Source organism: Melopsittacus undulatus, chromosome 6 (genome assembly GCF_012275295.1).
Source record: "Melopsittacus undulatus isolate bMelUnd1 chromosome 6, bMelUnd1.mat.Z, whole genome shotgun sequence".
Classification (NCBI taxonomy): Eukaryota; Metazoa; Chordata; class Aves; order Psittaciformes; family Psittaculidae; genus Melopsittacus; species Melopsittacus undulatus.
In genome coordinates, this window is record NC_047532.1 from 44,101,319 (window position 1) to 44,128,922 (window position 27,604).

A 27,604-nucleotide genomic window follows, 5' to 3' on the forward strand; every position below is an offset into this window, starting at 1 on the left:
CAGAATGTACCCTTTTGCTATAAGACAAAAAGGAAAGAGGCTCATGAGATCTAAGCTGGGTGTTTGCTTTTACGACAGAGGTGTTTACTTCACAGCTCCATGCCTCAGTATCAGTAGCATGGAGGTATTATACCTGTCCCCATCAAAACCTTTCCTTAGTTTCAAGGGAAACAAGTAATTTCTACCCAGTATTTATTATAACCAAGTTTCCAAGCTGAAGAGGTCAGAACTATTCACAACCTGTCTGTAGACATCCCTTTGCATTCAGAGGTTTCCCAGCAAGTCCAAAGGACCAGTCACGAAGGAAGCATGACAGCCAGGCAGATGGAGACCCAGGCCCACATTCCTCTCTTTTCTCCAACCTGGCAATCTCTGAAATTTAGATCTCAACTAACTGTTCTTTGTATATACCAGCATATTTAATACATCACTGACTGACAGCCAGGGAAACTCAACCAGTACATAGTTAATTCATTTGCTTGAATTTCCAGGTCACACTGGCAGGGCTGATGCAGAACTCCTGGTCTTCCTTGGCCACTGTTTTGGATCCGATCTTTTACTAGCTTACCTGGACAAACCCAGTGCAAAAGTGGTTGCCTGAAATGGCGAAGTAGCTTTGTGTCAATAAGCCAACCTGCTCACTGGAGAGCACTGTGGGCTGGTGGACTTGAGCACCAGTCTGGATCAGGGATGAAGCCAGTAAAAAGCTGATGTAAATCATCTCCTTGCTCTGTGCCTCTGTGTCTCACCTGTACTTTTGCAGTATTGACAGATATCTCTACATAATGGTCTTTAGTAAGATGTGACATGTGAAACCTCAGCAGCAGTCTAGCACTCATGCTGACTGCCCACCCATCAACAGTGCATGCATTTGGCCAGCTGCAGTCTGTTAGGTCTTCATAAAAATTAACAAAGAGATTAAATGAAGACTGCTGTATTTTCCACAGAAAATAAAGCCAAACAACAGCTAAAGCTGGGGAGGGGAGGGAGGAAAGGGGAGCAGAAAAAGCAGACCAAAGGGGACATAAGAGTTGGATTTTTTTTTAATCCTATCTCTTTTAGTGTCTGTGATGAACGCTGTAACTAAAGGAATCTAACTGAATCAGAATTTCAATATGTCCTGAGCAGATTGGAGCTGTTTCCATTCATGAGCAGCACGTCCCAGCTGTAATTGCCTGCTTGCTTATCCACACAGCTCTTTACAGCTAATCCAAATGCGGACTCAAAAATAAATAGTGCCAGTGCATTCACTTCCCGCTGGGTAGTAGTTTTAGCTCGCCTCTGCTTTTGCTTTGTTCTGGCTGGTTCTCTCAATGGCACAGGGACTGACTCAAAGGAGATAAAAGATGATTGACCTGCTCAAGGAATTAGGTGGCAGAAAAAACACTCCTGCCATATCTGCCCTGCCTGCTTGTGCTTTTCCTCTGGGTGCTGCTTTGAGTCTGTTTATCTTTCTCTGCCCTCACCTCTCTCCCCAGCTGCATCATTCATGTGATCTGTTTCTCCTTTGTGGCTTCCTTAAGGGCTGCTAGTGCCCACCCTGTCCCCAGCAATGCCTCACCCTTCGTCTCCCTCAGCTCCCACTTGGAAAAACACCATCAGGGTTTTAGCACCACTTTCCTGAAAAAGAAACACCCTCTTCAGGGATATTTAAAAGCTGTGTACTTCTCAGATCAGGTCTTCTCTGGAAGGGTGTAAAGCTGAGGCACAGCTGCACAAAGCTGGAGCTAGAGTGGATGTCCCCATGAATGGGACATGGCACTTCCTTAAAGCAAGGCTCTGCCTCTGCTCTCTGATATGGAAATCTCTCCTCCCTCCACACTGGGTGGAAGGTGGCTGTCCACCTTTTTTGAGGCTATTCACTACATTCACTGTAGACTTTGGGTAAATCTCAGCAGCCTCTGTGCCTCTGTTCACTGCTCGTAAATTGGTAGTGCCAACATCCTGTTGCATCACAGTTTGGGGATGTAAATCCCAAGTTCTGAGGTAATAGAGGTGGAGGGACATGAGTCAAGTCAGAAGCCACTTCAGTTCAGCATAGTCAGAAGTATACAGCTCAACTGCACAACCGATTAGTCTCAAAAATGGCCTTTCTAGTATCCAAAGAGACTCATCTAAGATCTGGTCAAGTAGATACCCACAAAATCTCAGCTGGAAAAGAGGTCATTCTCTCTTTCATGATGAGAGACTACCTCCAGTGCAGAGCTAGAGCTGGGAATGCCTCCCAACCCTGGGAGTGGAGGAGCAATGCAATAATAAGCCTCCAACTCCTTTCTCTCAGCCTTTTCTCCATTTCCCACTAGGTTTGTCATGGAATGACAACAAAACACAGAGCACCTTCACTGCCAGCCAGCCTGGTCCAGGGCTATATAGCTCTTCTGGTGTGGTGCAGCACCCAAAGTGATCTATCCTTCTGCAGTGACAGAGAATTCTGCTAAAATGTAAAGGATTGCAGCATTTGAGGCAGTGCAGCACTTTGCCTGCCTTCATTCTCCTTCCCAGGATCCTTCCTCATCAGTGTAACACTACTTGGTCACTGGGAGAGCAGATCTCCCCATAAAACTCTCTTGGCTCAATAGGGGGCATGTTGCAGGGGTATGACCCAGCACTTGTCACTGCTGCTCCGTCTCCCAAAGCCAGCCCATTTCACAGGCAGATTGTGCCCTTCTCTGAAGGCAGAGAGCAGCTGAGATGATGAATATAGTGCCTGTCCAATGTGTCACTTGCTACGTAAATTCAAATTCAGCACAGAAAGCTAAAAATGCTTGCAGAGTCCTGACAGGCAAAGGGGACAATTATCCTCAACTGTTCCTCACAAATGCTGATCCCCAGTGCCTGCAATGTGCCAAGAGAGGCATTGCCTCGTGCTTGGATTGTAAACTCATCAGCACCAAAACATGAGGATGGTAATAAGGACTGGCTCTTTGTTAGATGCTTTGCTACCTGGAGATAGCCTGAAAGTATCTTCTGTCAGGTACAGTGATGGAACTAGCACATCCCTTGTACTACATCCCAGATGAGGAAGCTGAGTTCATAGTGTCAGAGCCCCAAGGTGACCAGAAGAAAAGTTTGGACTCTCTTGCTTGTGATGACAGATTGTAGCTCCCTCCTTTTTAGCTGATCTGAGGACACAGGAATTTCTTCAGAGAGTTGATGTTTCAGTGAACTAATCAGAATAATTAAGCCTAACACAATGTGGCCAAGGCAAGTGAAACAAGTAATCTTGGGGATAGTAATGTATAGGAAGAGGCACTGGGGGGAAAGAAAGAGAAAGAAACGAAAAAGGGGAGAAGAAAGTTAAAGTCAGAAAGATCAGAAAGAGTAAACACTATAAAGTTTATAGCTGTGATGTGTGGGCTACTTAGACTAGCCCTAGGAAGGTAGCTCTTGTGAAAGAGCTTGGGAAAGCAGCCTAAGGATGAAAAACATCATTAAAAGGCAAGGCTTGAAAGTTTTTTGAAAATGCAGAAAGACAACACTCCAGAAGAAACATCAGGAGGTGGAAACCTGGAAGATTTAGAGGTTACTTTGGAATATTTATTTTTGAAGTATGAATATATTGCAATTTGTCACACAGCAAAGAGGTCTAGACATCTCAACCTGTCTGAATCTCTCTCTTATTCCTGTAACTGGCAGCCCTGTTCTCCTCCTCCTTTGGACCTGGAGTTTCCTATACGTGTCTGTGCCATGGGAACCCAGCAAGACTGCCTGTATATCTCCCTCATTTAACTAGAAAACTAGGTGGAGAGCTCAGCTCTGAGCTCTGGGGAGATTCAGGAGAAGGGCTAGAAATAGAGGTGAATTCATTAATGAAGCATCATTAGCCTCAGTCTTCCTAAACTCTTATCAGTACATTAACACCAGCTGCCCACTGTCCATTTTCTCCTTGCCATAAAAAGGAACCCCAAACTCAAGGTCATCTGCTAGTTGGATTAGTCAGTTAGCACAGCCAGACCTCCTGAGATGCTCCAATGAGAACAGTTATTTATGTCACTCTCTTCTGCAACATGTCCATTAGCTTGCGGTACAGCAAAGTCTGGTCACGAGGCAGAAATGCACCATTTGATATTGCTGTTGCTGCTTCACAGTTTAGTGTTGCTGCTGCCAGAGCATTAAATGATCCATAAGTGGTAACTGTCTTCTACTAATGCAGATGTATTTCTTTTATGAGTTATCTTTTTGCTGTTTTTCTTGGTCCATGCTTCCTGTTCTTCCCTTATGGCCACACACAATGGGATTGGGGCAAGCAGGTACTGTGCTCAAATGGAGACCTGAGAGAAAACAGGTATTTTGACTACACAAAACTCACTGCCCTCTGAATTGTGCCAGAACAGGGGAATTGCCAGCTAGATGTTCACCTGGTTTCTTGTTTCAGTGCTAGCTTGTGAGACTTCCCTTGATATATGTGTACTGGGGCTTTTGTGTCACACCACAGTCACAGTCACAGCCACAGTGCGTCTCACCCAGATACCCCAGGTTTCTTCTCACACTCTCCCTGGTGTAGCTCTGTTTCCATCCACCCCTACATGTTGTCATGGACCATTCTTTTGAGTCAGACATTTCAGGAACTGGTTTTTGTCCCGGGTCCAGCTCATCCATTCTTTCAATACCAGGACTAGAAAACTCCCCTGGATCATCTCCTGAATCAGACAGGAGCATCTTAATACAGCAGTTACTTCCATTACTCTGCCTGCAGAAATACTCCATGCATCCAAAAGCCAGGCTACCCAGCAGTCAGGCTACACTTCAACAGGCCCTTTTATTTATTCTTCCATTTTTCATGACACAATATTTCTCCCTGTTTTCTGGCTCAGTAAAATCATAGGAAAACATTATCATGAGACATAGGTGTGGGTAAGACTATCAGGGCATAACTGCTTATACTCAGTAAATTCACTTTGAAGTTCACCACTGTCCCCTTGCAGGTTGTATTTGATGCCTGATTTCAGCCTCTTCGTTTTCCCATAGGTGGAAATTTTTCCCAAAAATGTCTCACTGGCCATGAGAAAGACCAAAAATCTCCTATCACTCAATAGCAGCTGTCCTGTCTGTCCAGGAACTTGGCACTGACCATTGCATTGTGACACAGGGGGAGGTTAGCATATGGGCTAGCAGAAAAACTTCAGAGCTCACAGGAAACTGCCACAGGATTCAACTGAATCCTCTAGTTGAGGAATACTGGGATGAGACATCCAGGGCACTTGACAGCATGGACAATGCAAGATGTATGTATGTATGTATGTGTGTGTGTGTGTGTGTGTGTGTTCAGACAAAGCTTAAGAGGTCAGTGATTATATCCTTAGGTAATTGTTTAGCTTTTGTTGGCTTTTGATGACTCAGGTTGCCTTTTATGAGGCAAAATTAATGCAAGTATTTCCCTTTTTACAGTGACCATATTGCCCAGGAAAAGAAATGCCATGAGGGGAGCAAAGCTCATTAGTTTGATGACATAAATTATTCTCCTAGGTCTCAAAACCCCTGTGATGAACATAAACATAGATAGAGACAACTACAAATAAATACACATATAAAACCCAACTCCCCATCTAGAAACGTGGTCTCAAATATCTCTCTTTGGCTGTTCACAGATGTGGTAACCTAGAGGTCAGGGATATATAATACCAGTCATGACATAAACCAAAGCCTGAAGAAGGAAAGCAGCCAGCCCAGAGTGGAAGTGAGGACAACAAAGCACATAATATACTCCTCAGGGTACTAACTAAGGGATTTTAAGATTCAGCCTCAAACTCTAAGCAAATGTCACCCCATCACATTTTCTTTACACTGCACTCTTCTCTCAGTCTTCATTTTGCAATGGCTGGAAAAGTGGAAGCCGTGTCAGGTTCCAGTGAGTTACTTAAAATTCACCAGAAGATAATGCTCAAGAGGAGGATGAGAATGGGAGAAGATAGGATGAATGTGTCAACCCTGGGCAGACCCACTGTATCAACATCATGGGCCCTTAAAGCTGCTTCTCAGCCAGTATGGAGCAATGAATTGCCCTAGGTATAGGTGTACATAGAAGAGTGTACACTTTTTACTTGGCATTTCTCTCTTAAACATTGTTCATTTATTCAGAGTAGATGCAAATGCAAAGAATGAGGCATATTTTGTAAAAAACAAAGGCATGTCTCCTTGCCTGTCTCTGGAAACCACACCAAGAGACAGCGGTGTTGATGCCACACTGGGTAAATAAAGAAGGACAGAACATTGCTCAGGCAAAGTCAAGCAGGAAGCCCAGAGTTCAACACAGCATGCTGACTCTAGCAAAAGTCACATCAAGTACAGCAGTTTGCTGGTAACCTGCCCTATGGGAATAACACCCACAGACTCCTGAGAGTCAAAAAGCAGCTTGAACCACCTCTTCTAAACTGATTTAACAGTATTGTCATGACTTTAGGTGCTCTGTCTGTTCCAGCAATGGCACAATCCAGTTTCACTCTAAATGCTAGGCTGACATCCTGCATTAGTGTGTTTCATAGGCTGATTACTTGTTGCGTGATATAAATTAGTTGCCACAGCTGACTCAGAGAGACAACAGGCAAAACAAAGAAAAGTAGCTCTACTTGTTTTCTCAGAAATGAGAGAGGGGACACGGAAGGAATAGGCTTCAAAGCCCTCCTTTTGGATTAAGCTGGGAGAGAAGAAAGGTAGGGAAGTTTGCTAACTGACCTCGTGGGGCAATACCTAGTTATGGGGGTTGCAACTGTTCTAGGTTACAAGTCCTCCAATGACCTTCAAAGTAGGGTCTTGGGGAATTTGTATTGTTAATGTTCCACAAAAGGCTCTTACCTCACAGTTAACCCCCACCTAAAGGAACCACTGATTTTAGTAATTTATATCTGACCTAGGGAGTGGCAGAGTTAATGTCATCAGTATTACAATTTTACACAGAATTGAATGTGAGATTATGTGTTAAATAGTGACAGCTTGGATTGCCCCACTAATAAAGCAAGCAGCATTAATGCTGTCACATATGGACTGCTTCAGGGCACTGGCACCTGTATGAAATCACTAACTTTGGCGGGAAGAGAAATAGCCCCTTTCCTACTCCGGCATCCCCTCATGGGACAGACCCTTCTCACTCACCTACTGCCCCAGCAGTGCTCCTGCAGTTTGCTCGGGAGCTTGCAAGTCCACCTCCCTGCCCAGGCAGTCCTGTCCAGGTGCCACTGTAGACTTAAACAGCAGCAGAAGCTGCTGATCACCTCTAATGTGTCCCCAAGTTTTGCTTAATTAAGAACAGACTCTCTGATAGCCTTCATCACCATCTCCTGATGGCTCTGGGACCACACAGGCTGTGGCATCACAGCCAGCCAGGTTTTCCTGTCATGCAGCTCATGTGTGACATCCTGAAGGGCACAGTAGCAAATATATAATATTGTTTTCCAGCATTAAAGGACTCAGCCTGGACAAGCCTCAGTCCAGTATCAGATGTGGCCTCTAGGCCCTTGGGCAGTTGTTCTGAGCCCTTCTGCATTGCTCGGTGCAGAAAAACCAGCTCATTCAGTGCAACCACAACAGTGGTCCTGTTGTGCTACCTAAAGTAGTGAGTGCAATCTCACATACCAGAGTAAGGATTAGACCCAAGATCTTGCAACACAAATTTCTGGCCATTATCACTATAAAACACTTCTCAGTGGCTATACTGATTAGACCCTGGCAGATGCTATTTCACCTTCTAAACTATAGTTATTTCAGGAAGGAAGTGCTTCATCTTGTTTATTCCCCAATACTTAACTAGAGCAGTTGTGAGGAAAGAGTCATTTTTGGGTCTCAGAGCTGCAGTGATGACTACGGAGTGAGGGAAAGGACTGAGGGAGATTCCCCTGCTTCTTCCTCTCTTCTTTTGGACCTCTTTCTTGTCCAATATGCTGTGCACAAAAGCACAAAAGTTTTGTGAAATACTACTTCAAGCAAGGTCCCAACCTAGAAGTCCCAGTCCCAGGTCAGCATCTCTGAGCATGGCAGCAGGATCCCAGCAAGGAGGAGGTGACAGGGTGACCAGCTTGGCCAGTTTGCCAAGCCAGCTGCCCAGCTGGGGTGTGAGTTTTACCTGGGTCTGCTTCACAGTGAGGCTCTGGCTGACTCTAACTGGAAAGCCCAGTCCCTTGGCACTCATCAGCCTGTCTGCATACAGATGGATTTTAGCTCCCATCCATGTCAGTCTTCCCCCCCCAGCCACCTCTATAGGTTTTAAATATCCTCCCAGGATCACCAGTATTCAAATATTTAAATTATCCCTTTGCATGATTATGTAGATAGTGACATTACAGACTTTTCAGACAAGGAGCACTTGGGAAACCATGTGCTTTCTCTGCTGACAGCATCGACAGTCAAGTTTAGTTTTCAGTGAGATGAAGAATGGCACCCAGTGTATGAAAAACTTCAGCACTAAAGTATTTGGTATCTGGAATATTTCTTTTTTTTTTTCTTATTCTTTTCCCTGAATGCAGTAAAAGCACAAAGTGCTGTGCCATGGAGTAATACAAAATACAGCCCCCACCAGGAAGAGTTCAGTTCTCAGAGACTGAGATTTTAGCTGAGCCTCACTAAACTCAGCAGCAGATTAGGAGGAGCTACAAGGGGAGCTGTAGACTTTCTGTAGCTCACTAGAAGAGCCTGAAAGAAGGTAGCAGTCCTCATACGCTACTGTGAAACAAAGAAGCCCCTGGGCAGAAATCTAACTGGTCTGGCCAAATGGCCCCAGAACAGCAATTTCTCTGTTGGAAAAGACATCTTTGTCACATCAGTTACATTTCCACAGAATGCTGCATTTGCATCTCATACTTGTCCCTCATTCAGACACCTTCCTGGAGAGCCTCACCTTACTGACAACTGCAGTACAACCAGTTAATTGCAATGAACATGTACGTGCTTAAACAATAGCCACTATGTCCCCCAAAAATACTGCCATAAGAACACTGGATGCAGCTATTAGCTTTTTTTAAACTACCAAATATTTCTGGTCCATGGTGGAAATCCTTTGCAGTGTGGAGCATAGCTAAGCCTGATTAGCCAGCATCCCATTTTCCCAGTGGGGCTAATGAGATTTGTCCTTCTTTCACACACACTGGTCTGTCATCCCCATTATTTTACATCTCACCTTGAGTTAAGAAAAGGTACATCGTCAGGGTTCACTGGGCACAGCCACAGTGGATTTGACACACTGGATGTAATATGGTCTGCCACATTGGATGGGCAGTGACAAAAATTGTCCCTCTTCCCCCAGGTCCTTCCATCGTCCCACTGCAGCAAGCAAAGCCAACACTGGGCAATCCTCTAAAATGTTTATTTGGACCAGTGGCCGGAGCTCTACATCTTACAGACATGATGAGAAAAGGTAAACAGCATCTATGCTGATTGTCTCTTACAGGTTTGAATCTTTAGGAATGTGACCTATAGCTTCTCTTCAGGGGTGACTCTAGAGGAGGTAGGATGCAAAGGGTGTCCTCTCTTTGCCTCTCACCCTCCCAGCTACTGCTCCACTGACAAGAGGACCAATGAGTGCTAGGGTTAACCTGCCAAGCCAAAATACAGTGGAGGGACAATGCCAGAGCCATGGCCAAAGTCTTCCTTCTTCAGCAGCACACTGTGATCATCTTTGAGGTCCATACAGACACACTTCACATTTAAAAGCACAGTAATCACTAGCCACAGGTTTGCAGCCCCGGCTCCAACCCCTGTGAAGCGTTTATGCCTTTTGCAAGTGTCCTGCTTCCAGCCCACATCACTGCCTTCTCTTCCTCCACACACACACCCTGCCCGGCTGGATCATTGCCCTACATAACTTTTACGCACCTGGATGATGCACCCAGCTCTCAGAGATACTTTCTCTTTGTATGCATGCATGTATGAGGATAAGCATGTGTGCAATACATTGCACAATAGCTGAGGGATGAGAAGTAGCCTAAGAATGAGCTGGTAGCCACCAGCCCACTTACATCGTGTATCTGGAGGGAACAGGCTGAAGGAGACAGAGGACTAAATGAGTTACTGGATCTCCCAGGGGAGCAGGGAATAGAGGAAAGGGAAAGAGAGGTTTTAAGTCTGCAGATAAAGGCAGCACTCAGTTGGGAATGAAAGAAATTAAATATCACTGATGAAAGAATAATTGTCAGCAATGCTCAGACTCATCCTTCCAAAATCTCTCTCCTTTGTAGTGAGATTTGCTGGACAGCTTGTCTTGTCACAACTGCACACATTTCCCTTTCTTTTCTTTCCTTTCCTTTCCCCTTTCCCTCTGTTGCCTCCTCTCCTTCAGTTCCTCTTGCAGTCACTATCAAACATAAACACAAAATATCAAATTCCAGTGAAACAGACCTCTATGTACCTACAGTGTCAATTAGTAAACCACACTCTTCAGATATTCTGATGAGACATTACTGCTGGCACCTGCTTGGGAAAATGCTGTCATGAGTTCAGGCAGCAGAGCTGCCCTCAGGATGCCAAATTGCTTTGGAGAATTGGCTCATTTGCTGAACTTCTCTGCAAAAGCGGCAGAGGTGCTCAGCTCCTTTGATAATCCAACCCCAAACACATTTTGAAGCCACAAAGACCAGCCTGGCAGCAGGTTTCCATGAACTTCCATTTGGAGCTGGTTGTATGACTTCCTCCTGTACTTCTGCAAGTTTCCTCTTTAATTTAATTTTCTGAGGTAATTTGAGTGACATCTGTATAACAACTGTGGTATCAGAGAAGTGAATGACAGTCCAAAGTCACTCTAAATAATTCAGGCAAGCAGGTATCCCCATCGGACAAGCCCCATTACTGTACAGCTGCTGGAGGAGGCAGCATCTCCCTCAGTGCCACACCATGGTCCATTTGCAAAGGAAAGAATTTGAGGGTAATTTGTGTTTATTTAAAGAAAAAAAGTAATTTCAAGTGCCTGGAAACTGAACCTCTTTGCAGAGCTCCCAGAGCTACCCATTTTGGAGCAAAAAAAGAATTGTTGTGCTGGGTCAGAAAATTACTTTAGCCTCTCCTACTCTATGTGGCTGTGCCCAGTTGCAAACTCTTTGCATACAGGACCATTCCTAATACATGCCTATAAATTAATCACATCCCCAGAGCTACAGAGCTGCCTTGTGTCAGCAGAGGCCAGAGCAAGTTAGTTTGCCTCATCCTTCCAGCGAGTGAGTGCTAAAAGTTCATGTACCTCATGATGGCAAATAAAGCTCTTGGCTTCAGCAAATATAGGCAACTCTACAGAAGATGTGGAACTTATTTATTAAGGCTGGTAGGCTCAGATTGGCATAGTAACTTTCCTTGGCTGTCTCACATTGAGGTTAACATAACCTGGGCTGTCTAATTTCATCACATAGGTCCTCTCTAAGCCTTCCTCTGGAGATCACATTGCAGAGGGATCCCCACACTGCTGCTGTGCAGAGAGGTATGGAGAGGGAAATCTCTGCTGTTTGCCCAGCAGGCACAGTCATGTCCATGTTTCCTTTCTGGCAGCCGATACCAGATAGAGCAGCCAGCCCATATCCTCTGAGCAGTTTGGCAACAGCAACATGGAAATTTAGCAGAGGAGAATTTCAGTTTGGAAATGATCAAGGGAGCAAAAACCTTTTGTCCTTGGAGGCTTGATTTCTATTAAATGCCTTTGCACAAGGTGGAAAGACCCCATGTTATGACAGCTGGGACTTCTTTAAAAACAAACAGCCCCCCTCAGTGTCATACTTGGGAAGTTATCACAGGTAATTGCAAGTATTAGATGCAGTCACCTAGACGAGCAGTGTCTGGGATGCAGTGATCTGTACTTAAGCGTACCACAGCAGTCAGCTAATTGTGCCTCTGCAGCCCTGGTATCCAAAATCAGCCAGCTAAGCATGGCACTATTCCAGCTCACCAAGCAGAAAGAAGTCCCTGGGCTGTGTCAAAAGTTCACACATACACAGAATCATCCCCAAGGAGCAACACACACACATGTGCAGGTCCCCACTGCCACTCCAGATAGGGACATTCCAAAGCTGCTCTGTTAGTGGCAAAATATTTTGCACAACATATCATGTCCCCCAAAAACAGGGCTCTGAAGGGCAAAAATGTGAAGTCTGGTAACAGCAGATGTCCCAGTATCATAAGGAGAAAATTGACACCTCCGCAGTGCAGGCATGAGCTGGGAGGAAGAGGAGGGTTGATTACTCAGTGTGTCTCCCAGGCTGCATCAGTACTGATGCATCACACGCTGGCATGTGCCACAACACCGCGTGCCTCAGCATGTGTTACCACATTGAATCCTGGCAGGAATTCAAGAGAAAGACCTCAGGGTCACCAAGCTACCACTTTTCTTGATATTCAGGGCTTTGAGTAGCAAATACTTGCAGAAGAGCAACTGAATGACTGCTCCAAGCATGACCTCTAAGGCAGAGCTTTATTTAGCTTTATTTACTATATTGCAGGCGAGTGTGGGATATCCACCTGACGGGTGGTCACCACATACCATCCCTTTTGCCAGGAGCCTTCCAGTTAGATAATTTCTACACCACACCCTTCAGCCCATCCTTTTTTTACCTCTCACTGCATGTTTCTTGGCTCAAGGCCACATGGGAAATATTTGTAACCATTCTCAATTAGCTATTTGTTTTTAAATTGTCCATTTGTATCCCTTTTATGTCCTAGCTGCTCTGATGACATTAGTGAGCGATTGTACTATGTCTGCTTTATGTCTACATGCTGACATAAGTTATGCTGTGTGATCAGTTAATGTGCTGGAACTGCACGACAATCTCTTCCTTCCTGCCTGCTTCCATTTGGGAGCAGTGCATATCCTAAGAGCAGCTCTCAGAGTTAGATACAGTTTGATAAATAATAATAGAAAAGTAGCATCAGACTATTACTCTACATTACTTCTTCGAAGGCAATTGCATCTGCCAGTTCACAATATATCTTTTCTCACCAACACCAGACAAAATTTTGACAGGCTGAATTACCATTTCATTTCCAACTACGAAAACACTGACAAGATTTAAAGGATGGTTTTGAATAGCATGGGCATCTAAAGATGTGAGTTACAGTTGGATGAAGAAAACTTAAGTGGTCTTAGTTATAGGAAACTACTGACAGCAGTACCATCTAAGCAAGATTTTTGCTACAAAACTCCACACCACATGTGCTTTTCCTGAATATGACTCATCACCTAAATACATATCAAATTCCAGTTTCAGGGATTTTATGATTAAACCTATTTTCTTGTTTCTACTCTGTTCATGTATGGTTTTACATCTGTCTTAACTCCATTTCTTTGTCCCTATTAGTGAATGTAAGCTATATGTTTGGTTTGACATCGTGCTTTTTTCCAAGGCTGAGTAAAACTTGGTGGTTTCAGCATAAACGAGTGGTGGGTTTGCTAGAGCCCAAAGTGATGTTGATATTGCTCACCTGGCATTTTGCAGACAGTAGAAGAGGAACTTCCTCCACGTGTACTACTATGCCCATGTTATGGTGGTGCCAGGGCTCAGAGGTGTGCGGTTCACATGCTTCGGGTGCTGCCTGGATGATTCAAAAGAACTGTAACAGAAAACACAGGAGATTTTGACCAGCCTCAGGTCTGTAAGTACATTTTAAACTCACAAAGTTTGAGTGTGTTTGAAATGTACTCAAATATTTCCTTCTTCACCATTGTGTCCTCATGACTCATTGAATCATCAAAGGCTCGGAGATGAAAGAAGGACTTATGGTTAGAAAATGCAAAGGACTCTCTGCTGAAGGGGGAATGGTTTGTTGTATCATCTTTCCTTTTTTTTTTTTTTTTTTGTAAATCCCAGAACAAATAGCTCTGGTGAATAATTTTCTGCGAGGGTTTTCACTGGTAATGAGTAACTGGGCTTCCAAAAAGCTATTTTACAAATAAAGTAAATAAGCTCTCAATCAAAAACCCCACAAAAATCAATTGCAAAATCCCCATAGTGTTTCATGAGCTTTGAGTCACACTCAGGGCAGAAAATCACCTATACCACTAGCCTGTAGGGAATGAAAATAGAATGTGGTCCTTTCAGATAACTTTAGTGATGATTGCCTTCAGGCTGATTTCTACATATGGAAACATAAGACCTGAACTGAAAAATAGACACCTCATATACCTAAACATCTTCTAGCGGCCTCAGATGGCATTGACAGGTCAAATTCACCTATCATATAATTCACCTGAGCCAATGAAGCTGTACCAAAGAAGGATTTACTGAGCTGGCACAAGTGTCTAATCTTTATATTTGCTATAAGAGGTTTTTACCTTTTCAGAAATGGCTGTAATTTATTTTGGAGATGAATAAGTTTCCACCAGGTCAGAGTGAATCCAATGAAAAAGGACACCTGAGGACCCTTAAGCCTTTCTCTCCCACGAGATCGGTATGGAGGTGGAACTACCCACCTTGTAAAAACTTATTTGATTATATATGAACTTCACATAAGAACGTATTATTTTCAACCTCAGAAATATTTACCAAAAAATCAGGGATCACGATCTACTGGACAAAAGGAAAACAGTTACAGCCCTAAAAGCTGGAGAAGACCGGGCCATACTCCTCGGGCTGGCCATGATGGTGTGCTCTGTCATGATGTACTTTCTCCTGGGAATCACCCTGCTGCGGTCTTACATGCAAAGGTAATTTCATGATGGTTACCCTGATCTCACTTCATGTGCCTTGTTCTTTGAACTCTTTTTGTTAAAGTTGGGGTTTTTTTTCTTTTGGTGGGCGTAGGCCTGATTCTGCATTTCCTTACCCCAGTATAAATTAGGTATACTTACAGAGAAAGAATGTAGGGTAATACCAGCATAAGTGAGGAAAGAATTAGTTCCCTGTTTGACAAAACCTTGATCCATAGGCTTTAAACTTGCCACAGTTCAACACTAGTATAATATCCATATCAGGCAGTTGGCTGAACCCTGTAAGCCTCTCAGGGGCTGTTGCTGCAAAGCCTGGATTCAGGAGAAAACAGCAGAAATATTTAGTGGCCTCAAGAAACAACAGATTTCCAAATGAAGAATAGGGAATTAATTTGGGAAAGAACTCAAGCTGCTCTGTGTGTATGCATGCATGTAGCTTTCCATGTAGGCTATTATTTTCATTTTAACAAGTGAAATCTTCCTGAAATACAGCATTTTGCTGCAAGTGAAAGATCATCTTTCATCATTACTGCACTGCACTTAGTTTTTCTGAGGCCATCTTTGGCTTCCTTCTCTGCCATGAAGCAGAAAATTTGACCTGTGATTCATTAGCATTTGAAATCTGTTCACAAGCACCAGCCCTATCAAAACTCCACCCCAGACTGTAACAAGACTGTCAGCAATGCTTTTTCCACCCTGATGACTGGATGTGTAACTGGGGATCAAACATCAGTCTGTCATGCCCAAAGCACCCTGAGGCAGTAGCCAATACTTGGCAGGTTTTGGCTTACCCACCATAGGCTTCTTTTTTAGGCATATACAGTAAGTGCATACCAGTTAACTGGTATGAATGTCCTCAATTATACCAGTGCAACTGCAGGGAAAAATTCCTTCTTGACCTTGCAATGACAAGGAAAATGTAGCCATGCCTGAGGGTGAAGAGTACTGATCTGCAGTATCTTATTTGTATGATAAAGGTATTTGTTCCTTCTTAAATCCAAGTAAAGTTATTTTGAAAACAGAGATCAAGACCTGTTAAGTATCCAAGAACATTTGCTTTTCCAAACTGCTCTCCCCTACCTTTCAGCAATATCAGGGTCAATTGCAGAGGCTGCTAAGGTCAAAATTGCTCATGTGGAAAGATATGATTTATATTGCAAGCTATATGAAAAACTGCCAAAAGCACATATGAAGTATCAAATATTCCACCTTCACAAGTCTGTTGCAGGTAGATGTTACTTTATTACCCCCTGCATGAACAAAACAGCAGTCAGAAAAGTGAAAGTGAGAAGAAGACAGCCTAGGAGTCTTTGCTATCACTTCTCTTCACACAGTCAAATCTCCTTAGGAATTATTCTCCTTTACAGACAGCAATACCGCTTCAAGAAAATACTGACTTGGAGGAAAAAATAAGCAAATAACCTTCTCATTTGATTCCCCCCCTCCCAAAATTGTAGCATAATTTAAATGTAAAACTGAAAATACAAGGAGAATAACTGCCAAAGTAACATATCAGGAGAATTTGTCATAAATCTTTGATAGCCTTCTGTAGGTTTGTCAAGGGACAAGCAGACCCTCAGCCCATGCATGGTGAGGAGCCAGCCATGCTGGGTGTGAGCTGAGGTGCTGAGTGGGGCTGAAACCTTCCCCCAGCCCATGAAAGGTTTTTTTCACAGAACCCTCAGCGTGGCCTTCCCATGGCTCTCATCGCCAAGGAAAATTCAGCCATAGATATTTAAAGGAATGCAAGAAACCCAGGTGAACACTGTCAGTGCACACCGAGGTTCTATCATTCAGTTTTAGCCTCTGGTAAATTTGAGATAGAACAATTTCAACAGCTGACTTAACTTATGGAAAACCAAGAAGGTGCCACTAGAAAGTCTTTCCACAGGGACAGCTGCATGCAGAAGTACTTGTGTGTTACTGTGTCTTCACACATATCAGTATGTGTACCCTGGTAATTCAAAGTTGTCATCCCAACCTTCACTTTAAACTGAATAGGGTTTGTTGTTTAATCATTATGTCTCGTTCCAGGGTGTCCTGCCATGCAGCACTGCGTGCATTTTACTCTTCAACATGGCAGGCTGCTCAGTTTTCTTCTCTGATATCTCTGCTGGTTCCATTTGGTTTCAAATATACCATCTCCAGACTAAAAGTTCCAGTGCCCTTTTCATTTATACATAGACATAAGTGAGTCAGGTATTTTTGTTCCCAAAGCACAAACTTCAGGTACAGAATAATACAGTCCGTGATGTGTGATGTGAGAAAGTCCAGCCTTCACTCAAAGCCCTGCGACACATACTGTCTCCCACAAGATGCCCCTTGGTATATCCCTGATGGAAAGCCTGACCTGCATTTTGTGCTTATTGCCCATTCTTGCCATGCTTTAACGTGTCTTTTTTTCCTACTTAGTGTCTGGACAGAAGAGGCTCAGTGCTCGCTTCTCAATGCATCCATCACAGAAACCTTCAACTGCTCATTTAGCTGTGGTCCAGACTGCTGGAAAATTTCCCAGTACCCGTGCCTCCAGGTGTACGTCAATCTCACCTCTTCTGGCCAGAAGCTTCTGCTCTACCACACTGAGGAAACAATGAAAATTAATTCTGAGGTAGGAGCAAGGAATAAAATTTCTTCCTAAATGGGTTTCCAGAGGGTTGGTCACCTTGTTTTACGCATTCCTCGCTTTAAAGCAATATCGGGCTTCCAGCTCCTGCTTCACTGGCAAATACAGAGCAGAGAAAGCAGAAATCAGTGCACAGACTGAGCTCACATCTCTGGAGGGGGCAGATTTCCACCTCCGTCTCAAGCAGGAGGATGAGCTCTTCCCTCATGGGGCAATATCCCCTGGGGGCTGGAGCCTCCCTCATCCTTTGCAAGTGTTTTACAGGTGCAAGCTAGCGCTGAGCACATGTCATATTGATATTCTTGTGGAGCTGTGGACAAGTCACTTACCACCCGGGTATGACTGCATGATAGCAAAAATGCCTAGTGACGTGCATAGAACAACCACAGGGGTGAGAATAGAAATGGCCTTATTACTACTGGGCCAGGCAAAGCAACAGGGAGAGACAAGAGTCCCATGTCTAGCAGCACGTGTCTCTGTCTCAATATCTGGTGACAAATTCTGCAACCTGAGCATCTCCTCTGAGGTCAGCTGTGCCACTGGGGTCAAGGCAGAGCATTTAGCACTGTAGATGGTGCAAAGATGCTGAAAATGTGCTGAGCAGGCACTGTCAAGATAAAAGCAGAAGCATAAAAAGAAAAGGCCTGGCTCTGGGGCATGTATAAGCTAGGGAGTCAGCCCATATTTCTCATACAACTTCCCTAATTCCAGACATTAAACAAACAAACAGAAAGTATTTTTAACAGATCTGAAGAAGAATTCCTCTGTCTCCTTCAGCAAATACAAAATCCATTATAATTCCATCCAGCTGGGATGGAGACAGCTCTTGTCTGGAGGCTATAATGAACACAGAGGATGCACAGAATGCATCTCCCTGCCATCCCACAGCCACAGCTGTGCAGTTGATGCAGTGCTGTGTATTGAAACAGGCAAGCAACCACCTCTTTATTAGGGAGTGGAGGTGGCTAGGGAGGGTGTTTGCTCCCTCCATGCAGCACGGCAGGATCAGACTGAGAAATGTCCCTCTCCCCACCTTCCTTTCTTCATATCTACAGCACCTGGGTACCTAAGACAGCAAACTGCAGTGTGCCAGGATGCAGCTAAGTCATTTGACTTACAAGTGCCAGATTTGCATTAACTACTTAGTTATCCAAGGTCATTGAACCTCCAAATATGAGTGGCTGGCAAAGCACAGCCTGTAACAGCAGAGCCCCAATTCAAGCTATTGACAATGTAACCTATTGTGTTTCTATTTATGGCAGCATTTCAGTAGACCAAATTACTTTTGCATATTAAGATGAAGTGCTATTAAAATCAGTCAAAGCATGGCATGGATGCACTGGGACAGTTATTCTGATAGATAATTACCTCCTGTGGCTGAGAGAAAAAGCTCTATGGATCTGAAATATGAAATGGGGAACAGTGTCCCCATCTTCCCCTCCAGCTCAACATCAGTGCTTAAAGGAGGCACTTGCCATTCGTGAAGCCTGTGGCAGTACAGACCCCACATTCTGCCTGGGCAGAAACAAAATCCAGCAACACTCATGCCACAATTTGATTAAAACAGATCAAATCGGTCTCTGTGCTCCACTGGATTCAAATAAATCTCCACATTCTTTTATTGATGACTTTTGCTTGCTGAAATGGACTTTGAAATTCTCCCACATGCCGCCTTCTCTTAATTTAATGTAGGCATAGTTAATGCTTCTCCAGCCCAAGGTTGTTTTACAAGTTAAACTCTGCTCTCAAGAGGATTCCTAGGTTTTTCTGACATGATGTGAGCTGAATCCAAATGCAGCTTTGAATAGAAGTTTCAGTGCTTATAAAATACCTTGCTTCTTGTACCTAGCTGGGATCAGCAGAGTCTCCAAGCTCAGACCAGCACCAACCCATCTCAGCTCCTGGAGGGGTGCTCCCTCTCCCCCAGCTGGAAAACAGCTCCATGCAGCAGGAAGAGCAGCCTTGAGCACTCCAGCTGAATGCTAGCTGTCTCTTCCCATCCACCTACTCAGGCCCGTGTTTCCTATCTTTGTTCTTGCTAAATAAACAAAATAGTAGCTGTCCCTGTCTCACCGAGCCCAACATTACTGGGGACACTGCAGAACGGTGCTTACCCTCCAAGGCCAACACCAGTGACCTTCAGAAGGTCAGCATCCCCCCACCAACCTCTGCCTCATTGAGCACCACCACACATGCGGAGCAGCATCTGGTTCCCATCATTCCCCTGTCCCCACCAGGTAGCACAGATGGAGCAAAATGCACTTTGACATTAAATAATGATTAAACTAGGAGACTTGCTGCCTAAGCTAATAAGGTATAGCAAGGAGTAGGTGCAATTTATTTACAGCATGCTGCTGCCCATCTCCGATGAGAGTCGCTGCTAAGTAAGTGGATACCAGTTGAACTGCTTAGGTGTTTCCCAGGAAAGCACATGGGATTCTTCCTGGCTTTTCATTGCTCTCGCCATGCACGCTTTATCTCCAACCTTCAAGAGAAGCCAAGCTCCTTGTCAATACTACAGCTATTGCAATGTAAATGTTTTCACAGATATGCTTTCCTTCCTCAGCTGTCAGAGGCCTCTAAAAGAGGTAAATTGGATAGTGTCCCCTCATGCCCAGATCAGAGAGCCAGGCTGTCACCCTGAGGAATGGCTGAGATAGTTAAAACAATGCTAGAGGCCCCATTTAAATCCTATGCTATATCATTTTTATTCTGTGGTATTTGAGCTACTGCTGATTTATACGCATGCTCTGTGAGGTAACAAGCAGGATTGAATCACCAGAATCACTGTTACACCAGCTTTAACTGCCTGATATTAAAAAATGATGGGGGATATCATGGTCTCCTACTGAAGGTTCAGGTGTTATATAACCCAGGGGTAATTTGCCTGGTGCAGGGAAGCTGCAATATTCAGCTGCAGCTCCAAGCACAACCATTTCTGGGCTGAGACCAGAGAATTCAGTCTGCAGGAATCAGTATCAGACCAGCGCAGACACAAGGCTCCTCCTTCAGCCCCTGGTTCAAACCTGTTTCACTTTTCAGAAGAGATGCAAATTCCCACAAAGACTGCCACAGTATATATTGTCAAAGTTCCCAGGCTCAGCATGGACACAAACTCCAGTGTCAGACATATGATGAGAGTCATGTATTTCACTGCCCAATCAGTCATTGACTTTAAATGAAACTGCCCCCTAGCTTGTCTGGAGTTGCTGTGTGATCTCTATCCTTGGAGATATTTGTAACTTGACTGGACAAGTCCCTGAGCAACTCTGCACTGTGCAAGGCATTGGATGGGAAATGTCAGTTCATACAGGTTACCTATCCAACTCTTTAAACAAAGAAAGTAGAGCTAGAAACATAAAAGCATGGTCTCTCCATAACTGTCTAGTGTGTCCTTCTTGTGATCAGGTTGCAAGTGATACAAGAACCTCTTTTCTCCTTTTGTATCACAGAATCCTCACTTGAGGTAGAGGACCAGATATTGGTTTATTTTCAGATTTGCAGATTTCTAAGTGTTTGACAAAGCAGACAGTGTGATAAACCAGCAGATTTAGTAGTCTAGGTTCATGGGTACAGTGTAACAATTGCAGATATAAAATTCCCTGCCAGACATTGAAGAAAACTAAATGAAGACCAAACCAAAGAAAACAAAGACATCCCATTATCCACACCTGCATACACGTTTGCCAATGACCTGTGCGACACAGCAGTCACCAACATGGCAGTCAGCCCTGTGTTATCCCTGGAATCTCAGTGGGGAAGCCAAAGTATGGAAGAAGGCCAGAAGCACCCTACAACTATAACTTAATGCACACAGAAAGTCCTTGTACAGAGGAGCTCCTTGAAGCTGAGACCAAGACACCTCCCAGAGCTCAGAACTGGAACAAGTCAGATACTGCATGGAGTAAAGGGCACCCATGTCTTGAAGACCATAAGCTGGAGAGAGACATGGTTTCGGCACAAAAAGGCTGACTCAGAGGCAAAGTGAGTCAACTTCCCCCTGCATAACTGTACTTCTGGGAGCTTCACTCTCTCAGACCCTCATGTCATGGTCAGCTCTATATGGCTGGTGGCTCTGTGCCATCACATGTAGAAGGCAACAGCTGAAGTTCTGCTTGAGCATCAGGTTTCCTTTGAAAATGCTTGGACTATACTCAGACTTGCAAGAAGTCAGACCTCCTCCCACTGTACTCCTGGGACATTTCCATAGCCCTTGAATCCAACAATCTGTCATCATTTGGGCTTTTACATGCCTGCTGTTTTCTGTCAAAAGAGAAGGGCTGGACTTTGGAAAGAGTTGCCAAGTCCTCATTTAATCCCTTCCTTCGGAATATTTCATGGGACTTCAAGAAACAAAAGTGGGTAGCACCAAGTTTGCAGGAGGGGAAAGAAAAAAAAAGGCAGGGGAAAAGAAATCTGAGCAGAAATACTGCTGTTAGACAGTGACAGCACAGAATTTAGTAAAAGAATGAGGTACTCTTCACTGAGAAATTTCTCCTACTTACTATATTATGATCTGTTATTCAGGCACTGGAAGAGGGCTGTGGTTTTAGGCATTTAAGACAAAGATGGGCAGAGTGCAAGAAAATATCCTGGAGCAGGCCTGCACAAGAAGGAAGATGAATGAAATACTACCACTGATATTTTCCATCTCTAATTTCTGGAGCTCCATGAAATATTCATGATAGCAATGACTTCATGCTCTACCCTTATAGCTCCACTCTGCTAACACCAATCTTTCTGCCGTGCTTCAAATCATATTATGTGCTAATAAACTTGCCAATGAATCAATCAAATCCTGTTACGAGGTTAATCCTTTGATCATTTTTAGGACTAGAAATATGTCACAGTATGTTAAAAAAAAGTCACAGTGTAGTCATGAAAAAGAACAGTGGGGCTTTTATAAAGTATGTCCATTAAGCCAGTAATAATCAATAGCCGTGGATCACATTATTTTAATCAAAACATCTTTTTTCCTTTGTAAATCTCACTTTCATTTAATTAATTGGAGCTACTTTAGGTGTTCACCCAGGACAAGCAGTGCAGGCAAGGAGCATGGTGGAGCCCAGGCTACTGTCCTACACATCCCATGAAATATCTGTAATGGATGGACTCCATAAGCTGATTTTTTATTTTTATTAATTTGCCTTTAATATTCTTTGAGAATTCTAGTTTGAAACTGTATTAGATAAAGCTACCCTCAAACCTTTTTTTCTCAGTGACTGAGACTGAAATTCAAGCAGTATCTTCAGAGAAAAGGAATTGTTGAATTTAGACTGGGGTCCAGAGCAAAAACAAGAATAAGACCCATCCTGGTACCCAGGCTGATATTCAGTTAGAAGTTGAATAAAAGTCTTCTGGGTTGTCAGGAGAAAACCAGCACTTTCTCCTGAACTATCTGTTTTGCTCTAATTGAGGGATTACCCCCATGGGAAAATCTCTACAAAGGTCTCTCATCAGCCTTCTCTGTAAGTGAAGATGATCTTTTGAGGTCCCTTCCAATCCTTGGGATTTTGTGATTCTGTGAAGTCCTGTGCCCACTATGTGCACTTTGATCCAATCCAAATGAGATATAAACGATCAGATTTTAATTTACAGTCAGTTACCCATCTAACTGCAAGCATATGCATGCCACTTTAGATGAAGAGGTACTTCATCAGTTCCATTTTAGCATGTGTAAATTAGCAATAATAATATATTCACCTAACTCATGAGGCCACTGTGCAGATTAAAACATTCATGTTTGTACAGTATTTGGATGTTCTCCAATGGGGAATTCTGTAGATGTGCAAAACATTGTTTTGTCTGTGACAAATTTATTATTAGGCTTAATAATATTCCACTCCTATTAAGACTAGTATGAAAAGCATAATCATCTTGAGATTTTCCTGCTTGTCACCTGAAAACAGACATTGTATCTGGTTTGAAATACATTTTTCTTCCTCTAATTTCTTCCCAGTGTTCATACATACCCAAATGTGGCAGGAATTATGAGGAATCCATGTCACTAGTGAACGTCGTGATGGAAAACTTCAGAAAGTACCAACGCTTCTCCTGCTTCTATGACCCTGAAGGCATGCAGAAGAATGTGATATTAACCAAACTGTACAGCTACAATGTGCTGTTCCACTCCCTCTTCTGGCCCACATGCATGATGATTGGCGGGGTCGCCATCGTTGCAATGGTAAAGCTGACTCAATACCTTTCCCTCCTCTGTGAGAGAATCCAAAGGATCAACAGATAAAAACAAAAACTTCTCTGAGATTTAAGTACAATGAAAATACTGTTTTCTCATTCTTCACCAAAGAACCTTAAGTTTGTAACGTGCAAGTCTGGTATAAGTTCCTTACTATATTCTTATAAGTAGAGCAATAATGCAAAAGCTGTTCTATATGCAAACATGTTATTATGCAGACAACTGAAAAAATACTGTTTTGTGTTGACTGTCTATATGATCTTGTTCTATGCTGAGACTAGTATTTCTTTCTTTTCTATGGCCAAAATAGGGCTCAGTGTGACCATTTGCCAAGCTTAGTCAATTGGTATTTTCAATGTAAAAGGATTCTGGAAAATTCACTGCTGGACAAAGGGCAGCCAGCCACTTGTGCATCACTGAGGTTTCACATCTGGCTGAGCATATTCAACTGATTTATGGCTTTGCTTTTTTATTACTGGCTGCAGAGGGAAAGGGGGAGTGCTGATAGTGAGGGGTTTTGTGGTAAGGCAGCACAAAAGGGACAAATTTTTGAAGCCAGAATAAGCATATGTTATAAGCAAGTAGTACTTGGTGATGCTTTGTGTTTGCTCCCCCAGTTCAGAAGTAATTTGTACACTGTAGTGTTTCAGGTCTTTTGGAAAACACTTCAGAGTTTTATTTCATTGACTGCTATGATTTCCTCCAGTCTTACCCACATCACCCTGTGTCGCTCACAGAAGCTGAAAAGAAAAGAAACTAAATCACCTTGTTCCATTTTCTAGTCTGAGCTCTACTGATGGAGGTGGGACCAGAACTCCTATGTAAAGGTTTATCACTCATTTGTCTTGTATTTGCTACCATATCACTGTAAAGAAAAAAATAACACAATCAGCTATTTTTTCATTTTTTACTTCCAACTATTTTAGATTTTTTACTTGATATATATACAGATATATATATAAAGAAAAAGCTATATTGTATCTAGTTGTGTATTGAAACTTGATTATTGGGAGGGGAGGGGGTTGTTTGTTTTTACCAACTGGAAAGCAAACAGTACAACTCATTTATAACCTTCATCCTTTGATAATATCATAACATGAAGGAGCAGCACTGCAGGATCTTATCCAATATTCACGATGTTATTTCAGTCAAAGGTCTCCGTTGCTGTGACATCAGCATAGACAAAAATCTCATCCGGTTCTATGGTTTTATTAACTGAACTGTTAGATAATCATTATAATGCGTCTGGAAATCTCTCCTGACCTTAACTCAGTTTGCAGTGCTGGCTGACGTGAATTATGATTTAAAGGCTCAGGTGCAATGATATATTGGAAAAACTGAGATTCTGACTAAAGTGTTGTCCCGTCTGTCAAACATTTACCACAGGGATCTTGCCAGTATAAATTCATATGTACTATAGTCACGATTTCTGGATAACTTTTTATTCCCCTGTAGAAAGCATTCCATCTTATGTTTTAAAGATAACTCTCTCAGTTTTTTACTTCACACCCAGCTTGAAGGACAAACCCAAGGCAGCTCTTGTAAGCACTTCAGTATTCAATCTCTCAAAGAAAACATTTACAGACCTATTCAAACCAAGCAAAACTTTCCCGATCAAAAGGACTGCAAACCAAGTACTCTGCCTAGGTCCTCTATAGGTACCTTCCCACAATGTAGCATTAAAATTTTCAAGATGTTACAAACTTTACAAGTCATGCAAGTGTAACGTGAGCTGTAGAAAAAAGAACGGAAAATGAACCTGCAATCTTGTAATCAGTAGTATAATTTTCCATAGGTAAATAAATTCCTGGAGGGTGGGGGTATAATGAGCGCTCCGAAAGTATGTAATAAAAATATTAAATTAAATCTTCCAGATTTCAATATGCCTTCAGGTCTGGCCTGTTTCATCAGACTTTTTTCTTTTTTATAGCGTCTATTACCAAGAAACAAGGAATGCCAGAACAACAGGGAATTTGTGCCTTGTCCAGCTATCTGCATCAGCTCAGTCACTAATGCCAAAGGAAGGACCACGCTGCCAGTCACAGTTCACAAATCAGAAATGGTGGATGGCATCACCAGCCAAGAGCTGTGATGGCTTTTTCACACCATTACTTACACTGACATTGCCTGTTTACATGACCTGTGATAAAGCAGCTCTTTGGTGTTGTGTGTGTGTGTGTTTGTGACATTTTCAGCACCTGTGTTTGTGTGTTTAGGTTCTGGTGACAGGAAAACTGATTATTCCTGACATTTACACATCAAGCATTGCTTTCAACAGGTTGCACCATAAACATTTTGCCAGCACTCCTGTGGGTGAAACATCTTGATGCTGTTGCAGTCTATAATCATTTTGTTGACATTAACAGCAAGATCTGTGGGGTAGCAAAACAACTTGAGTAACTGGATGCAGCGAGGCAAAACAATAATTTTAAAGGGAATTACCCACCTGATCACTGGCACAGTTAACCCCCTACTGGAGTGTTAGCATTGAAAATGTGATTTTTTGACAACTCCTGCTGTCCCAAAGAGAGGTTGTGTTTCAGTGGGGATGTTAGCTTGTGCTATTTCTTATTTTAATATCATGTTTCTCCCCTGCAAAAGGAACTGTAGGCAGCTCAAATGAGAAACACATGGTAGTGATCCAGCAAATCTACTTTGTTTGAGACTGGTCCCAGCTCTTCCCAACACAAACATTTCACATCTCAATGTCTTAGCTGGGCTTTCAGGACAGCTGGGAACAACTAGCGATGTAAAACAGTGGAAGAGAATGGTGTGATATGAAAATGGTAATGCAGCATCTAACATCTCTTATGAGCCCGAGAGGCACCCTTGTAGGATTTAAAGCATATATAGTTATTCCAGGCGCCCAGTTCACATAGTCTTTTAGTAATTATTTTCTTAATTAGATTATTTATGTCAGGTCTTATTTCTCTTCTGGAACATCTAAATCTGAAGTGTGAATATCCCTGCAGTAGCAATCTGAAACTTGGCACCTTGCAGCAGACTTACTAAATGTCACCAGCTATGACAATGGAGAGCTTATTTTGGTTTAGCTTTTCCAACTAAGACATCACTTTATCTCGCAAAAGGTACCCAGAGTGCAACTCCAGTGTGAGCTTGATGTGGCTACAAAGAGGAGACATGGCTCAGGAAACAGAAGTGAATTCACATCTCAAGACACAAACGTGGTGATTTCAAACCTGAGACATACAAAGGGAATGAAGTCCAAAGGCAAAGCTGGGGATGCTGCTGGCTTTGCCTCCTCCTCATCTCCATCCTCATCACCAGCCACAGAATAGCTCAATGAAGAAGCTGCTGAGAAAGAACTGGCTGGTGAAAGCCTGGTCCACAGATTCCTGCACTTTTTTGACTATAAAAGCTGTGGCCTCACAGCAATACAACTGTTCTAATATAGCCTCTAAAGGAAATGACAATTTCAAGGCAATACTGCCTTAAAAATTGATCAGCTAATTCCCCTTCTCATACAGTCATGGTCTTATTAAAATAGCTGCAGCCATTCAAGTAGACTGAGCCAATACCTTTGCAGTAATGGTTTTTTCATAGACTCGGTGTCTGAGCACAGTAGCATCAGCTCTCCATCAGCCACTGTGCTGTTCATCTAGCGAAGATCTGAGGAAAAAAAAAAAACAAAACCTTTCTGCTCCACTGAATGCTCATCAATTCCCAACACTAGATTTTGCAGAAAGAAACCCAAACATCTCACAACTGGATACAAAGTTTGCCAGATTGTTTTTGTTGCATGGGAATGAGTGAAAAGCAGGGAGGGTAAACACCAATTATTTTGTTTCAGTGTTTTGGAAACAAAATGTTTCCATTTTTCAGTTTCAATTGATGTTGCCTTTTAAAATCCAGGGTGGGGGTAGGGGTTTAGTAGGAATGATTGAAATTCTGTCATCTCAGAACACCCCTGATCATTACTATGAGCAAAGAAAAGCATAGTGCCTATCTCGGAGTGTAACAGCTACTAAATTAGGAGACACCAGGAAGGAAAGAAGCCCCTGAGTGGGGTAGCAGCCACTCCAGACATCAGCTTCTCTCCTGAGCACAAACATCTCCATACAAGATACTGCTGTGCAGTCAGGCCATATGACTCAATTGTTAAAGCTGCTGCAACTTAGTGAGGAGCCTGCAGGCAGAGCCCATGGCCAGCACATCT

General features: G+C 43.1%; 1 protein-coding gene across 6 annotated transcripts in view; it reads left to right on the plus strand.

Annotated features, from left to right (window-relative positions):
• KCNMB3 (potassium calcium-activated channel subfamily M regulatory beta subunit 3) overlaps window positions 1–25,257 on the plus strand; it is a 155,809-nt gene extending 130,552 nt beyond the window's left edge. For 4 of the 6 annotated variants that reach the window (XM_031047137.2, XM_031047139.2, XM_031047138.2 and 1 more), the window contains 4 exons: window positions 9,233–9,343; window positions 14,435–14,605; window positions 17,021–17,216; window positions 23,191–25,257. In XM_031047137.2, coding sequence (XP_030902997.1) covers window positions 9,233–9,343; window positions 14,435–14,605; window positions 17,021–17,216; window positions 23,191–23,475 — 763 coding nt within the window. In that variant the 3' untranslated portion in view covers window positions 23,476–25,257. The remainder of the gene's footprint in view (window positions 1–9,232; window positions 9,344–14,434; window positions 14,606–17,020; window positions 17,217–23,190) is intronic. The other 2 variants (XM_031047140.2, XM_031047141.2) reach the window with 1 other exon arrangement.
• Window positions 25,258–27,604: the final 2,347 nt, after the last annotated feature.